General features: G+C 41.9%; 2 protein-coding genes across 3 annotated transcripts in view; one reads left to right on the forward strand and one right to left on the reverse strand.

Moving 5' to 3' along the window:
- Nucleotides 1–5,230, forward strand: part of LOC127001583 (uncharacterized) — a 99,885-nt gene extending 94,655 nt beyond the window's left edge. The window contains exons 4-8 of one of the 2 annotated variants that reach the window (XM_050866367.1): nt 2,480–2,640; nt 2,907–3,129; nt 3,782–3,926; nt 4,134–4,273; nt 4,828–5,230. In XM_050866367.1, the coding sequence (XP_050722324.1) occupies nt 2,480–2,640; nt 2,907–3,129; nt 3,782–3,926; nt 4,134–4,273; nt 4,828–5,027 (869 nt within the window). In that variant the 3' untranslated portion in view covers nt 5,028–5,230. The remainder of the gene's footprint in view (nt 1–2,479; nt 2,641–2,906; nt 3,130–3,781; nt 3,927–4,133; nt 4,274–4,827) is intronic. The other variant, XM_050866368.1, reaches the window with a different exon arrangement.
- Nucleotides 5,231–8,951: 3,721 nt separating this feature from the next.
- On the reverse strand, nt 8,952–17,171 carry LOC127001588 (tetraspanin-4-like). The gene is made up of 6 exons (XM_050866377.1): nt 17,049–17,171; nt 14,820–15,011; nt 14,230–14,412; nt 11,844–11,999; nt 11,289–11,384; nt 8,952–10,266 (listed from the first exon to the last, which is right to left on the reverse strand). The coding sequence occupies exons 1-6, from the start codon at nt 17,094–17,096 to the stop codon at nt 10,132–10,134; spliced, it is 810 nt and encodes a 269-aa protein (XP_050722334.1). The 5' UTR covers nt 17,097–17,171; the 3' UTR covers nt 8,952–10,131.
- Between the last annotated feature and the right edge of the window lie 202 nt (nt 17,172–17,373).

Raw genomic sequence — 17,373 nt, forward strand, 5'->3', positions numbered from 1 at the left:
GTATCTACGCTTTGCCTGACCTACTAGTCTTTTTACTCGTCGCCTGGCATCATTATAAAGTCTAATGTTTTCGGGCGTGCTTTGTTCTTTCTTTAACCTGTAAAACAATTTTCTCTCATTGACTGATTGTTTAATTTCGCTATTAAACCACGGTGGGCTTTTATTAGTGTTAATTCGCTTCTCGCACAAGGGGACGAATGTGTTCTGCTGGAGAGAGAGAGAGAGAGAGAGAGAGAGAGAGAGAGAGAGAGAGAGAGAGAGAGTTATTTACACTTCGGGGCGCGGCAGTTCGGCAAATCAGCTTAAATAAAATACCGTAACATTCTCTCTCTCTCTCTCTCTCTCTCTCTCTCTCTCTCTCTCTCCATTACTCCCTCCCTCTCTCCATCTTCTTTCTTTCTCGTCCTCTCTTCGTCCCTCTCACCTTCTCGTCCTCTTATTTCTACACACTTTCCTTCCCTCTTTACCTCACTCCTTCCTTTTCTCCCTCCCTCACACGCGTTATACCTCCATGCATCCTTTCCTCTCTATCCCCTTTCCTCCCTACCTCCCTCACCAAAGCATCCTAACAGACCTCTTCTTTCCCCTTCCGCGTTTTCTTTTCTCTCAGTAAAGTAGACGGACCAAGGGGCAACAAAATATAGTCTTTGCTACACGATGCTGCTCTTTGGTCTGTCTATAGGAAATAAAGAAAAAGCTGAAGGGAAAGAAGAAAAGGTCTGTGAGAATGCTTTGGTGAGGAAGGTAGGAAGGATGGGTTGAGGGAGGGAAGGATGCATGGAAGTATAGAGGATGTGAGGGAGGGAAATGTTGCAGAGGAAGAGGGCGGAAACAATGAACAGATTTACCTTCAGGTCCTTAGGCTCTCGCTCTGGAAGCAGGGCCAGGGAGAGCCATCACTGGGCCCTGGTACTATGAGTGTCATTGGGCCCCTACCATTTTTTTCCCTCCTGGTCGGGTGACTGGCCCCCCCCAGGGCAGGCCCCCCCAGAGACCCAGGCCCTGTGTAAAGATAGCCCCCCCCCTCTCACGGGCCCTGTCTGGAAGCCTATACCAGAAAGTGCATTAGTGGTACTCTTTTTTGTCCTGATCGTTGATGGTATTGGCAGTACTTAGTGATAATAGTAGTAGCAGCAGGAGGAGGAGGAGGCTGAGGAGAGAGAAAAAGAAGGGAGGAGGGGAAAAAAAACATATAAGCAGACAGACACTAGGGCAGGCAAGCATGTAGAAAAATAGACACACACACACACACACACACACACACACTAATACAGACAGAAACGGAGAGGCAGAACCCGAGCCAGAGAATGGGGGAGGGGGCTGGAGAGCACGTGTACGGGATAAGACTGGAAAAATTAGAAATAAATGAATATCGAGTTACCTAAGCCGGATAGCATGCATACGTTGGCACATGGTATATGATATGCATGGACATGTGTGTGTGTGTGTACATATTCACACACACACACTCACACACACACACACATACACACACACACATACATACACACACATACACACGTTTAGACTAATAATCAAATCCAAATATGAGGCAAGGCATATCCATAAAAGTTTAAGAGGCAGTTTCGCTCCGGACTTCCATTTGCGATTCGCTTTGCACACGTTCAAGCTCAAACCGCTTCAAATTTTCGTTTTTTTTCTTTTCTTCGTTTTATACCTTCGTTCTAGTTTTTTACCCATCCCCGGAGCTGAACAGAGAGAAAATATGATCAAACATTACATGATAGAGCACGATAAGTCTCGCCCGGGATAAGAAAAATCAGGGAGGAGAAGAAAAAAAAATATTCACTGGCAACGATCACCACTTTGAACTCGACGATGAGAGAGAGAGAGAGAGAGAGAGAGAGAGAGAGAGAGAGAATCATCGCGTTGAACAGCCAAACCAGCGGAAAAAGGGTTTAAAACTAGCCTACTCTGCTCTGCTCGCGTAAACATCGAAGCTTTTCCCAGCACCATCTCCCACTCCCAGTCACACGAAGCCTGGGTTTTGGAAGGGCGAGAGGAGGCGGGACAAGACATTATCCTCAGCCCTATGCCGTTCATGATTCTAATGCAAAAGTTAACTAACCACTATCCTCATTCTTTCATCCCTGTTACTGGTAAACTGTGAAACCGCCTTCCTTCCTTTGTGTTTCCTCCTCCCTACGACTTTTTCAAGAGGAAAGTATCAACACATCTCGAACCAACACGATCAATATTTCCAAGTCTTCTTCGGTATTAATATTTTTTTATATTTATATAAGAGCGTATTGTTGCACTATTTTTGTTAACGATTTAGTTTAGGTATCTACCTGATGTTAGGTTGCCATTTGGCCGGGGTTAGTTAGGTTGAAAATTATGATTAAAAATAAGGAATGGAAAATGTTCTGGGGGCTTAGATTTCTGGAGGGAAATTGTTTTTTGTTTTAACCTTAGCCTACCTCCAGGAAGATATAAATAGAAAACATGTTCCCTGCAGGTCCCCAGGGCGGCTCGCACAACACCCTCGGGGGCTACGGCAGCAGCCTGTTGGGCAAGAATGGCATCTTCCTGCAGGCGAACCACAGCGACATCACGGCCCAGGAGGGCGCCACGGCCACCCTGCCCTGCCGCCTCAGCTCGCCGCTCGGTGACGGCATGGTGAGTGAGTGTGTGTGTGTGTGTGTGTGTGTGTGTCAGTTTGTCTGTGTGTGTGTGTGTGTGTGTGTGTGTGTCTTTCTGTCTGAGAGAGAGAGAGAGAGAGAGAGAGAGAGAGAGAGAGAGAGAGAGAGAGAGAGAGAGAGAGAGAGAGAGAGAGATCTGTAATACTAACCATAAACTTAATTCTTCATCTTGGTATTTTTGTTTCATTCTTATTCTCTCATACCCTTTCCCTGTGTCCTTTGCGCATCACCTAGTTGGTCAAGTTTCCCGTGCAGGTGTCCTGGGTGAGGCGGCGGGACTATCACCTGCTGACGGTGGGCCGCCAAGCCTACTCCACCGACGCGCGCGTGGGGGTCAAGGTGTCGCTGGACGGCTCGGACTGGATGCTAACGATACGCTACGTGGCCGCGACTGACGCCGGCCTCTACGAGTGCCAGGTGTCCTCTCACCCGCCCCAGCTCCTCATGGTCAACCTGCACGTCGTTAGTGAGTATACCAAAACTAAGCCTTCATTGGTCGTCGTAATTGGTCCAGCTTTTTTCCACATAACTACCACATTATTTTTTGTCTTCTTGCTCTTCGTCTTCGTATCTGCTATTTGTACTACTATTTTTTTTCTTCATCTTCGTCGTCGTTTTCGTTTTCTTCTACTTCTTCGTTTTTTTTCTTCTTCTTATCATTCTTATTTCTTCATTTGTTCTCCTTTTCTTCTTGTCTTAAGTAATGTGTATCTCTGTAAGACCTATAATTTGTGTTTCCTTTCTCGGACATCCTTTCTTATCCCACATTTCACTGTACTTTCTTCGCTGTCTGCTCTTCCTTTGTTTTCTTACTTTCATTCAGTTCGCCGCATCTCATCTTACTTCTCTTCCCCTCCCTTTCGTTTCTCCTTCCCCTTCCTCCTCCTTGCCATTCCTTTCATTTTATTTTCCTTCCATTCAAGTCGCCCCCATTTTTCAACCCTTCTCGTCTTCCCCTTATCATCCTTCCTTTTCAATCTGACCTTCCTTCGCTTTCCTTTTCATTCAACTCGCTTCCCATTTTTCTTCCCTTTCTTTCCATCCCCTTCTTTTTATTCCCTATCCCATCTATCCTCGTGTTCCCTTGTGTATACTAACGGATTTTCCTTTCTTCGCAGAGGCTCACGCTGAGATCATGGGCGGCCCGGAGCGGTACATCCACCACGGGTCATCCCTCGGGCTGGTGTGCCTGCTGAAGGGCGCCACTGAGCCACCCGTGTATGTGTTTTGGTACCGCGGCGAGAGGATGATCAATTATGACAAGTGAGAACCCGCTTGTGTGTAAGGGGGAGAGAGGGAAGAAATGGTGTGTAGGTGGGTGTTTGGGGGAAGTGTAGGTGCGTGAAGTTGACTAATTACAAAGATTTTACCATTTATAATGTTGATGACGCTTACACAGAGGAAGAGCGCAGTTGTATTAAGAGTAGGCTACCCCTGCTTTTGTGATGATGTGTGGTCGTAATTTTGCAGGGAGCGCGGCGTGACGGTGCACAACTCCCGCACGTCCTCCAAGCTGTTCGTGGCCTCTGTGTCACGGCGGGACGAAGGCAACTACACCTGCATGCCCTCCAACGCTGCCGCTGCCTCCGTGGTGGTCACCGTCATCCAGAGTGAGTGGTTCGCCTCCTCGGCTTATAGTGTACTTTTCCTTCTTTTGTTTTCCTTACCAATTTGCCCCAATTTTCATCCCTTCTCATTCTTTCCCTTTTCATCCTTCCTTTTCAATCTCACCCTTCCTCACTTTCCTTTTCATTCAATTCGCTTCCCGTTTTCTATCTTTTCCTTTCATTCCCTTTTTTATTCATTCAGGCAGCATGTCCTCTTAGTATACTTGTAGCTGTTGTTTGGTACCTGTAATGCATTAAGAAACAGCAACAATAGATTCGAAAGTAGCTATTAAATACAGTACCTACATGGGGCTAGTAATTGTTTTAAGGTAATATGCTAATCTGTGTTAGTTAGTGCGTAAAGCAATACTAACGTAGATCAGGAAGTAGCTAATAACTAAATGGGGTTTGTATTTCTAAGGTAATATCCGTGCCATTTAGAGCGTAAAGGAATACCAACATTAGATCAGAGGTTAGCTAACAAACAAATGGGGCTCTTAATTTTCTTTAAGGTGCTATACTTCTGACACAAACTGACACTTCACTGCTCGCTACAGAGGAAAACCCTGCCGGCCTCCAGCAAGAGACGAACACAGAGAAGGAAGCAGCACCCGCCTCCTCCTCTTCCTCGTCCTCCTCTGCATCATCTTCCAATGAAAACAGCGGGGCGGCAGGGGAACGGGCCTCTCCCCTTGGGCTTCTTCTTTCCCTCCCTTTGGTGTTCATTCCCCTGTTTACCCGACACTCCTTCAGATGATATGCTCGTCCTGCGCCAGACAGCCCGCGTACCAGGCTGTGTCTTGTTTATACTTGCTGTTGAACCTCTAGTGTAGCGGAGACTCGTGTCGGCCCGACGCTGAAGCCTCCAGGACGCGGCCTCACCTCACATATCGACTCCTCCATCCTCCTTCACCTACGTGTTTGTGTGTGTGTGTGTGTGTGTGTGAGAGAGAGAGAGAGAGAGAGAGAGAGAGAGAGAGAGAGAGAGAGAGAGAGAGAGAGAGAAAAAATAATGTGTGTGTGTGTATATATATATATATATATATATATATATATATATATATATATATATATATATATATATATATATATATATAAAATGTTGGTACCCTGTAAGGGAGAGCTTAGAATTTATATTTGTAAATGGAATATTTTACTGTAATTATGGACAAAGAATAGTGTAGACGTAACACTCGTAACACCATCGTCACGCCCCCTGCCCCTCAGCCCGCCCCTTCCCCATCCAACAGGATCTATACAGCTCCTCCCCATCACTGGCCGCCCCCCCCTAGCACCAACCCGCTCCGTTCCTACACATCCTGCATCCTCCCAAATCAAGGCAGTCTCATTCTGAAGCCCCGCGTCACAAGCCATTATGAAGTCACAGTGGTAGGATTAAGGCGTTATGGGAATTTATTCCACCCACACTTTTGTCATTACCATGAACACCAATCAATAACAACAAAAATTATGAAAGTAGAGGCATAACTGATTCCAGTGACTTTCACCATCTCCAACACCGAGTTCTTTAAAGTACAAGATAACAAATGTCTGCTATTTGGTCAGCCGCTCATCCACAAAGAGGTTTCTAATACCAGAAGGCAGGAGATACACAGCTCTTAGTACTGTATATCGGTTTGCAATTGACTCATGAAGTTACTGGTGAAAATATAACCTGGTGGCAGTTGGGCAAGTTTAAGAATACTGTTCTGAATAACTGATTCCAAACTACACGAAGACCACACTCAGTTGTAACATAATCATGGCTCCAGACCCAGGCCTGTGGAAAGAGATGGCATTGGTCCATTCCTTGCCCCCCCAAAAAAAACTTCCCAACAGACCCCCTCCACCCCCAACCCGCCAGCCGGGAGATCGAGTGTTCCTCGTGTGTGACAGTCACCCATTGACATATCCTTCCTATTTTGTGTACATCACCGCTGCCATGACAATGTATATATGTATCAATTTTGAGACGTAGGTGCTGTGTATAGGCCAAGTGCATAATTATACTCACATGATACTGTGTGTCGCTGTGCAAGACTGAGTGATAACTTTGTGTGTAGTCATCATCTCATAATAGGGTCCTCACACACACACACACACACACACAGTTCAGCATTTTTAGTCTTCTTTCTGTGTATGATGTACAGATGAGCATGCTGCCACAATGATCAAAGTTGAGGAGAATCTCTCTCTAGTGTGTCTGACTGACATACACAACAATTGGAGTCACAAGGTTATTTCTAAAAATGTGTGTGTGTGTGTGTGTGTGTGTGTGAGAGAGAGAGAGAGAGAGAGAGAGAGAGAGAGAGAGAGAGAGAGAGTTTCACATACATTTTTTTTAGTGTTCAGCAAAATAATTTGATCTAAAGCAGAGAGCAAAATTAATCGTGTCACACACACACACACACACACACACACACACACACACACACACACACATACACACACACATACACACACACACACACACACACACACACACACACACACACAGAAAATTAGCTTGACGTGTGCCGAAGAAGCTGTGAGATCCCTTTAACCGCACAGTATTTATATTATACGCCGATGAATCTTGTGAGCGGTTCATCCTCATTCCCTATGCCCCTCCCGCACCCCGTACGTACCACCACGACTGTTTGATGTGAGAACCAGTTATTATCCCCCCTCAGTGTCAAGACGTCCGCCAGCACGGAAAATAAATGATAAAATATAAACGTGGCTGCATTGTTGTGCCGTGGCTTGGGGTGATGGTAATGGTGAATGGTGACGTGCCCACCTCATCCAGCTCTTCCATATCTCTCTCTCTCTCTCTCTCTCTCTCTCTCTCTCTCTCTCTCTCTCTCTCTCTCTCTCTCTCTCTCTCTCTGTATTTTTCTTTTTCTTTTTTCATGATCTTTCATTAACACAATCTCTCTCTCTCTCTCTCTCTCTCTCTCTCTCTCTCTCTCTCTCTCTCTCTCTCTCTCTCTCTCTCTCTCTCTCTCTCTCAGCTGTGGGTTGAAACAAGGTTGAAGAGCAAGATGGTTTGTCCCCTGGTTTACAAGACTCAGGAAGAGATGGAATGATACTAAACGACTGCGAACTAACAATATATATTAAAAAAAATGGTCATGTAATAATATGTACTACTATCGCTTTGTCCCCACCTCACACTCCAACTTCATGTATGTATATTTTATTTTCCGTACCTGACTCTCAAGAAAGAAGGCTTGAGCCCCAGCTATTGATTCAGGAGCTAAAGTCTTCTCTGGTTGTCTTAATATTAACCGTCGGACAAGAGTGAGTGTTCTGTTCAACGTACGTGGCAATGCGTGTGCTACCCCATTATATACATACATACTACGGTGTTCTTGAAGTATAAATGCCAAACACAGGTCGTCGGGGATGTTTTACACTGGTAAGTGATAATGGTTTGTTGTTAGTGACTTTAGGAAGTTTCTGCAATAAAGGAAAATGGATTGGCAATGTGCACTCTTTATTCCATCTACTCCCAGAAGCTGACTGACTGATACCTACAGACCCATAATAGTATCCTCTCTCTCTCTCTCTCAGTAGTATGTAGCAGTAGTAGTAGCAGCAGCAGTAGGGGATGGTGATGGTTGTGGCATGGGGGAAAGAAGGAAATATACTTATAAGGAAGAAAATACTTCAATCACAAATCCACCCTCCTTAGTATAGCACAAATAATGATCAGGGAGGGTTCGTGGATGAGCTACTTGCCACTCTCCCTTAAGAAAATGGTGTATCAGTGTATCCTGCTAGTCCTCACATAACTTTTAGAATTATCATCAAGAAGAATGGGATTTGGGCAGGTCATAAGTAAAGGTAAAGTTGGGGGCGTACGCTATAGCGGCGCGTGGTGATGGCAGGTCATAGGCTGATGGAAAATTTTAAAGTTAGGACAGATAGAGGACAAGGAAGAGTTGAAATCAGAGTATGTATTTGCAAGAACTAACCTTCAAACCTCCCAGAAAACCATAGAAAAAAATGTAGAGATCAAAACAACTGTGAAAATAGCCTTGAAATGTGTTCAGGAACCCATGCAGCTATAGGCAGATGAGAAACCCACAGTGTCCTGTGGCCTCTGTCCTGCATTGGAGTAGCAATGGCTGAAGATGATGATGTGTGTTGTTAGTTAATAATACCATCAGTCACTCACCAGTATGAGTGTCAGATCCATAAGGGATGCATGACCTGCAAGTAGAGATGAAAAAGACAAAGCAGGTAACAATGACTATATATATAATCTATTTAGGTATGCAGAACTGTGATGAAGTTTAAACGAAGAATTATTCTTCAGGAGCTTCATAGTTTCTTTTCTGACCAAAGAATGGTTTCCTGCTTCCTCTATATCCATCCCATATCTCTCAAAGGCACTCATAGTTTGAAAACTACTGCCTATACCCACTAAATACTTTAATCAAATCACCTAACAGTCTATGCCATTCCAAAGAAGCAGATTAAGTTGCTTTTACAGGAGCATATACAATAAGTGTGACTGGTGATTTAGGTGTGAATAGAGACTCGATCGAATGTACAATACCCTTGGGGAAAAGGGAAAGCGGATTAATTTCGACACAAGATGAGACAACATTAAACTTTCACATAAATATATACAGCATTAGCTATTTCTAGTACTAATCTGCTGGTACCTAGGACATAATTTTAAAAAATTGAGTGCAAGTAAATGTTTATTGATCTAAAATATATAGTCCCTCTATATAGATCAGCAATATACAAGTATATATACACCCACTGCAATCAAAACCTTTGATACAAGCATCCACTAACCATGTTGCTTTACTCATGAAAACATCCTTATAATCCTTGAAATTCCCTGTATACAAATATAAATGTAGGCAACACACACACACACACACACACACACACCCGTAGCTCACTTCCTGTATATCACAACTAGGTAAATATACGTGTGCATGCACGCACACACAAACCAAATAATGGAGCTCAAGAAAAATAACTACAGACTGAAGAAACAAAGGGACAAGCTGAAAAGACAACTCAAAGAGAATGCAGTGAGACAAGGAAAACCTAATGAAGGTACACAAGGAATTCAGGGGGTTGAAAACTCTTTAGAGAAAGAAAAGGGGAATATAAGAACAACAGAAAAAGCAAAGCTTGGAAAAGATAGAAAAATATGTAGGTGGTCAAAGTATTGAAAATTAGAGAAATCCTGGTCAGTGATGATGTTGACAAGGAAAAGCATCATTTTTACAGCAACTTGATGGCTTTAATGAACAAGGAAAGACTGTTAAGTTGGGGCCACCATCCTTAGTAGAAAGAGGGGAGGTAACATGATTGCAGTGTTCAGGGCATTTAGAGGGATAGATAATTGATAGAGAAATCTGTTTTGTTGGATAGGTGCATGACAAGAGGACATGAAAAGAAAGTGAAAAAGACAAGATGCTTGAGATATAAAATATGCAGTTTTCTACACAAATGTACTGAACTGTGAAACTGCCTGGACAATGAGAACATCCAGTCCAAAAATTATAATAAATTCAGACATTTGGTTGAATGAGACTCTTGAGACAGGACCTCATGAGCAAATCTAAGTTCCTGTTTATCACAAGTAAGTACACACACACACACACATGCAAGCACACACACACGCACATCCACCCACACACACGCACACACTTTTTTCATAGTTCAACTCAAGTGTTTATAGACTATTAATTACCAAATGAACTCAAATATCAAGTATTTGCATTGAACATATTCAAATATATGATTTTTTAAATAAGGATAATGTTAATTGATGGCTAAAACAAATACTGAAATACTGCCAATATGTTTACATAATATCTACTATCATCATTTTTTTGGAGATTATTTTAACAATTATTATTAACCAAAGTTTTGTACTTGTGGCTGGGGCTTGGCATCACTGCAGACACAGAGTAGACCCGAAAGCTGCCATCACCATAACCATCATGAAGGAAAACTGACGTGGCCAACAGGAGAACAAGCTGTAGTAAGAATGAAAAATGTTGACAAAAAAAATTCCATCCTTCTATTGAATATAAACAGTCAGGAAATGAAAAGGGTCACAATTCCTAGCCTGATGGTCTTGCAATATTAGCAGGGTGGCCAGAAACCTTTAAAATATTTATCAAACAGACTGGAAGGGACAGGGGAACAGAGGCTTGGAACATGCTGGGAGAAATGGATGGACTGGAAAACACACTTCTGCTGTGGTCAGCCTCTTTAGGGAGCTGTGGAGAGCAGGTGCCAACAGATCTATAGACACACATTAGTTATCTGAGGATTCCCACCTGGCACAGGAATCTTGAATAAACACAAACACATTTGTGGCTCACCACCTCATAAAACCTTTACATACTAATATCAGCTCTTTGTTTATCAAATACTGAACAATGATCTCATCTTTACTAATTTTGTTTGTGACCACTTCGCCCTTCAAATGCTACCATTTTACAATGGCTTAGCTGCCTCTTACATTTGGTCACACCTTTAAAAATAGTTTTCCTTGCAAAATACTCAGTCCTCAAAGTTTTACTAGACCAAATGTGTATATATAATTTTCATTTTTTTCTAGAACTATTCTCAATCTCTGTCAGTCCGTTACACAAAAATTATAGCTCTGTTTTGGGTTGTGATTCAAAACCACAGAAGGGGGCTTCGTGGTGCAGTGGTTAGCACACTCGGCTCACAACTGAGAGAGCCCGGGTTCGATTCCCGGGCGGAGTGGAAAAAAATGGGCGGCTTTTCCGATACCCTACGCCCCTGTCCACCCAGCAGTGAATGGGTACCAAGTAATAATCAGGGGTTGTGTCCTGGGATCTGTTCCCTTCTCCTATAATTCCTTCCCCCTCCTGTCTCTCTCTGGCAAAACTTTCCAAACTTTCTTCAAAACCACAGATCTAAATTAATTAGTGAAGACTTCTATTACTGCAGAAGGAATTGAAGCAAGATGTCAGACATATAAATAGTAATGAACACATAAGAACTTAAGAATTTGTTCCCTTACCAGAGCAACATGCATGGCACAAACTGGCAGCCACACTCCTCGACTCAGTGTTTTAGCATCCCGTGTAAGGTCATCTACAATTGTAGGTAAGCACCCCTGGAAAGAGCAACAATGATTCAATAAAATCATTATTTTCCAGGACAAACTACCTAAAGTAATAAGTTCATGGTAGAGATGAAATACAATACCCAATGTAAAGATAAAATATACAAATCATACCACAGTAAAATCTCTGTTATTTGTATTATTCCAGCCAAACCCAATATACTAGTCAAATGAAAATTCAGGAGTGTCAAAGGATTTTTTTATGACCTTCAAATAAGAAGATTGGGATAATTACTTCTAAGGATGCTTTGATGTAAAAAAAAAAAAAAAAAAGTTCTCAACACTTATGTTGACGTGGAGTTACGCTTAATACTTCAAAAGTAGTTCATGTAGACTGGCTCAAGAAGGTGCCTTGTAGAAGCCGACCAGGCTCTTGCAGACTCTTTATATTCTTAGAAAAGCTTATAGATTATTTAATTCAAGGTACTTAAAAATAACAAGTAAACTTACCTCAGTTTCTATATCATCTGCTGGATCCACAGTATTTTTTATGTCTTTGCCACACCCTTCAGAAATAAGCAAGCAGCATGAGTCAGGAACATCCGTACCATTGCCAAATGATGTGGGGAACCAATCTTCGTAGCTTTCTACTCCACAACAATTCATCTGTAATTAAGATTATTTTAGTCCATCGACTCTAACTTGAGCCCTGTGGCTTGGCCCCATTGTTTACAGATCTAGCGATGACCTGTGCATGGCGATCTGTCTCACTGTTAGTCAGTACGATATCTATTTATGGACCTTTGGTGTACTTGGCCACATTCAAGGGAAAGAATGATAGACTTCTCAGATGGTCACTTAGCTTGAAAGCTTATAAATTCAGGGTTGTCCATATTGCTGGTAAGGACAACGTGGGTGCTGATTTTCTTACTAGATCACCCTCATAATCCTATCTAATGTCTTTCTCATCTACTTGCAGTAGATTCTTGTTTGGGGGGCTGTGTAAGGGCCACCAGCAACCCTCACATAACTGTGTGTGTATGTGTGTGTGTGTGTGTGTGTTTCTGTGTGCGTAGGAACATCACGCCACCGTAACTACCACTTATCCACACATGGTGCTTCACGTGAATTGCCAATGCACGCTTCGAACCCGCGAGGAGAATCGGTGGTGTTGTCTGATCTTGGGTTGTTAACATCCTCAGTGACCTCCAGTCTTCTGCCGGCAACATACATCCACACCATTAAGGGCTGAGGTCCTCATTTAAAAGACATCACTTTCGTGGGCTGAAATGATTCTATCTCTGCCGGTTCAAGCCGCTGTATAGAGAGGGGACGGAACTCTTATCCTGCCGCCTCTGGTCTCGTCTTGAGCTGTGCTACGTTACATCTGTGCTACTGTCACGACCCCACACCAGGTGATCTTTAACCTTGTTCTATTTAACCTCTCCACAGTGTTGGCCTAAAGGCTGTGTTGTTGCTATACTTGAAATACTATGGTGAGGTTTAATAGACGGTTATATCACTGTTACGTGTTTGGGGGAGTTCATTGTTGATTTTTGTTACACCTTTGTGGTGATTGTGTGCACAGTGTCCTCGGTTGTCCTGATTGACTTCCGTGTATACGACTCCGCACCAGGTAAGTCTAACCTTCTCTTTCATTCCTCTCCCATGTTTATTCGTGCTCTTTTCTTAGCTGCCTGTAATGTGATTACTATTTAGGTAGTATCATTTGTGTGGAGAGGATGCTAGACGGTTAAATTACTGTACATGTTGGAGGAGTTATGTCAGTGTTATTAACTGTTATTTAATAAACCTAATGTTAAGTTAGCAAGTGTTTGCCTTCCCACTTCCTGAGATACCTATCATTTTCTATCCTGAACCTTCGGCATTGGAGGCGAACATAGTTCGCCTCCAGGGGAGGAGAGGGGACAAGAGGGAACGAGAGAAGAGGAGAGGAGAGGGGACGAGAGGGGACAAGAGGGGACGAGAGGGGACGAGAGGGGACGAGAGAGGAGGAGAGGGGACGAGAGAGGAGGAGAGGGGACGAGAGAGGAGGACAGGGGACGAGAGGGGAGGACAAGGGAGGAAAGGGGACGAGAGAGGACGAGACCCCTCCCAGTCACTGATCTTCACCCCCCCACCAAGCCTCTAGGGATCCCGAGGGTACAGGTCCCATTCTTGACCTGATCACAGTGCAGGGGGGATGTCTCGCCGCGCAAAGCATATTTTGCGAATGCCCAACTTTGCTTGTGCCCTTGATGAGGCCCCTAGTGACTTCACAGATAGTGATGCGAGTGACTTTGAGTCTGATAGTGACCTTGATAAATATTATATATAGTGATAGTGGTAGCTCGAGTGGTGAGGAAAGTGAGGTGCCGATGCCTCGCCACTAGTAAGTCTACAGGATGTAACACTCCAAATATCGGAAACTTCCGGCGCCTAGAAATCATGGAAATTTTAAGAGTTGAGTAGTAAAATGTATCAATTATGTGTTGTCTAATCATTCTGAACACTTTTCTGCAAAAAAAAAAAATCCAAATTTGCTTGGCACCAGGGGAAGGTTTTTGCAAAAAATGGTTGGCACCCAGAGGGTTAAGGCGTAATTTACCCAAAAGTGAAAGCCCTGGAATTGCGCCATGTGGCTCAACTGGTGCTGTGTCTGCCCACAAAGGACAAGAACAAACCTGTCTACATTTTTTAGCAGACTTAAAGTTAGTGAAGGAGGAACCACATTTAGCAGGAGCTAATTGGTCCACTATCTGTTTCCAAAGTTAGCAAAAATGCTACTCAGCTAACAAAAAAGTTAGTTTCACTAATCAGCGGTTAGTGGAACTGTGCTCATTTTGTCCTGACTATAATTTTATTTTATCTTGAGTTTGACATGCATAAAACTCACCTCAAGCTGAATTTCATCCCACAACTGAGTGTCAGATGCATTCACGCCATAGCCTGCCTCTGTTATTGTCATTTCTTGCTTCATGTGAAGAGTAAGGGACTGCAAAAACAGCTCCTTCTTCTGGTACACCATCAATGTTGAGGCTATTTCCGTGACTATCGCCAACAGCAGCAATGAAAGGCACTGCAACATAACCACAGTTTTAATATTCACATTAACAGATGTAGTGAATAAGTAAAACTAATGGCAATTGGAATCTATCATAATCAAAGGTAAACCACAAATATTTCAATACTGCTAAATATAACTTGGATTCATCAATTAGAAACCATATAGGATGTAACAAAGCTGTTCATCATCACTCTAGCTTAAAATGTGTTCAGTGTGCTATTTTATCCCTCCAAGCCACTGTTTTCTGAAGCACACTCAAGAGCCTGAGATGCAACTGATAAAATCTTCATGAATGAAGTTGTGGCATGTTCAGAGTTAGATTTTTTTAGCTTTTTTTTTTCCATTTTATGTTTTTTAGTGTTTATCCAACCAAGTTAGAAATGACTCCTTATGCACAAGATAACCTAGTATACTCTCACCATCTTAAAGGCTTTTGGATTTGGTGCCAAAGTTGATATAGCACCAACAGTACTGATAGCCGTGATGACGACTCCCAGCACCATCACCGACCCCACAGCCATCCACAGCCACACAGGCACCCAAGGCGAGAGGTAGGCCACATAGGCAGTCAGCAGACTGGCACCAGTATAGCCCACTGCTATACCAGTGCCCTGCAGGTCCATAAAAAGTAAAACCAGTTCAGAGTAATATGTAGACACTACAAACCAAACTTAAATTAACCATGTACATTACAGCAAATAATATTCACCAATATTTACCAAACTATTTGAAGGAATATAATCACTATATATTCAAATGTTTGTTATATCCAAAAGTATTAATATGTATAAGGTACTATACTATTAAATTTATACATAGGGTACCTATATACACAAGATAGCATTAACAGTAATTTCTTTGTAATTTGTTTTGTTTGAGTATATATATATATATATATATATATATATATATATATATATATATATATATATATATATATATATATATATATATATATATATATATATATATATATATATATATATATATATATATATATATATATATATATATATATATATATATATATATATATATATATATATATATATATATATATATATATATATATATATATATATATATATATATATATATATATATATATATATATATATATATATATATATATATATATATATTACTTAAACAAATAAGAAAGATATCAAATAAACAAAAAAAATGATGGACATGAAAAAGTTGGGTAGATTTTTTATTTGGTTTGACAGACTTGATTACTGCTCTCTAAAGGACTTCCCGTATCAACTCGGACATCCAAACAGCCTTTCCTGACCCCACGAACAGCTTTATGTTAAACAACTTTTATTGCAACCTATCCTAATTCATTACAAGAAAGACTTCAATTGAAATTTAATTATCATCTATTAGCTTGTCAAGAAAGACAAGTTGATAGTCAGTAATTGAATATCCATTAAAGTCTTATTTGTAATTCAGTATTAAATATGCTCTATGTTTTTAAGATGGTTTCCAACAAAAATAATAGCCCCAAGAAAATAGTGAATGCAATTTAGTGGAATTCATTCAGTTTAGTGGAGTATGCAAAGGCATTTTTTGTTGAAATTGGTGGAATAGTTCACAGCTATATTAAAACTGGGATGAATGTAATAGTCTACTAAACTAAGATTTAACGTGATGATCTACATGCATGTGACACAGTGTCAATTTACAACAGATACATGATATGCACATAAGAATATTTGACAGCCATGCAAATTTGGGAAGATGCTGGCTGAGCTGAGTAGGGTGAAGATGTAGGTGTGGGGCTGTAGCCTCGGCAATGGGAGCTTGTGAAGATGGTGGTGTTTTTTCTCCGCACATTTGATGTTCAAATGTGCCCTAAGCACAGTACATACTCTCAAACTTACTTATTTGATACCACATTTAATACTGTGGAATATTTCACAAATAATGGAGGTTTGATTCAGAAAACTTCAATTTACTGGATGAGTGCGGCTTACTTTAGTCCTCAATCAATAGTTTGATAAAGTTATGGGGTTTCATAAAGTTATGTGGTTTCATTTTGTACTTTTTCATGATCTATTTGGTAATGTAAATACTATACTGTCCTCAAACTTCGAGAGCATTATGGTGAAGAACTAAAATAATACACAGAAATAGGGTGCCCAATAATGTGATCCTTCCCTGAGAGAGAGAGAGAGAGAGAGAGAGAGAGAGTGTCAACAAGTATCAGTGAGTGGTGGGTAGAGTGGTGGTGAATATTCATCCCTCTTCCTCCTCAGCCATGGGCGAGCATAAGCATCCCCGGCACGGACTAGGGAGACTATAATATATACGTATATACATTATCATTGTCTCCCTGCCCCACGACCAGCACCTTCTAACTCCATCACTTCCCAGCTGGAATACATGCAGCAGTGTAAGGGGTGGCGGCAACGCCGTGACCCTGCCTCAACGTACATCGAGGGTGTAACGCTCTCTTGAGGCAGAAGCGCTTCAAGGTAAATTCAAGGCAAGGTAAGACCCAGACCGCGGGGCGGGTGACTCACTGGCCGCAAGTCATCACCGCGTCGTAATAGCTTTTTTTACCACATGTCCACGCCGGCACGACCACGGGACACTCCCGTGGCGGCACAACGCTGAGGAGAGGGAGTGAGGGCGGTACTCACAGCCATGATGATGAAGGTGGCGAAGGCGATGTACTTGGCGACGGCCATGATCAGCTGATCGTCACGCTCACTTGTTGTTGTTGTTGTTTCTTGTTGTTGTTGTTCCTGACAGTTTTCATACCAAAAAAAATGAATAATGACTATTTTTCTTTTTTACGTTTTTTGTTGTTGTTGTTAGTAGGGAAAAATGAAACTCTACATAATAAATTTGTTTTATCCACTGATCTCTAATATATATAAGCCATGAAATATGATATCGTGCCCACAACCGCTTCATCCTTCCGTTTAGCTGTGACAACAAGTCCATAACTTAAGTAACAGCATC

This window comes from Eriocheir sinensis, chromosome 21 (assembly GCF_024679095.1).
Source record: "Eriocheir sinensis breed Jianghai 21 chromosome 21, ASM2467909v1, whole genome shotgun sequence".
NCBI lineage: Eukaryota > Metazoa > Arthropoda > Malacostraca > Decapoda > Varunidae > Eriocheir > Eriocheir sinensis.

What these genes read in the sequence shown, in the direction of transcription:
- LOC127001588 (XM_050866377.1), bottom strand. Translation starts at nt 17,096, where the DNA reads ATGGCCGTCGCCAAGTACATCGCCTTCGCCACCTTCATCATCATGGCT. An exon ending in CCACCTTCATCATCATGGCT is followed by an intron (nt 15,012 to 17,048) that starts GTGAGTACCGCC and finishes ATGGACCTGCAG; the next exon opens with GGCACTGGTATAGCAGTGGG. An exon ending in ATCCAAAAGCCTTTAAGATG is followed by an intron (nt 14,413 to 14,819) that starts GTGAGAGTATAC and finishes GTTATGTTGCAG; the next exon opens with TGCCTTTCATTGCTGCTGTT.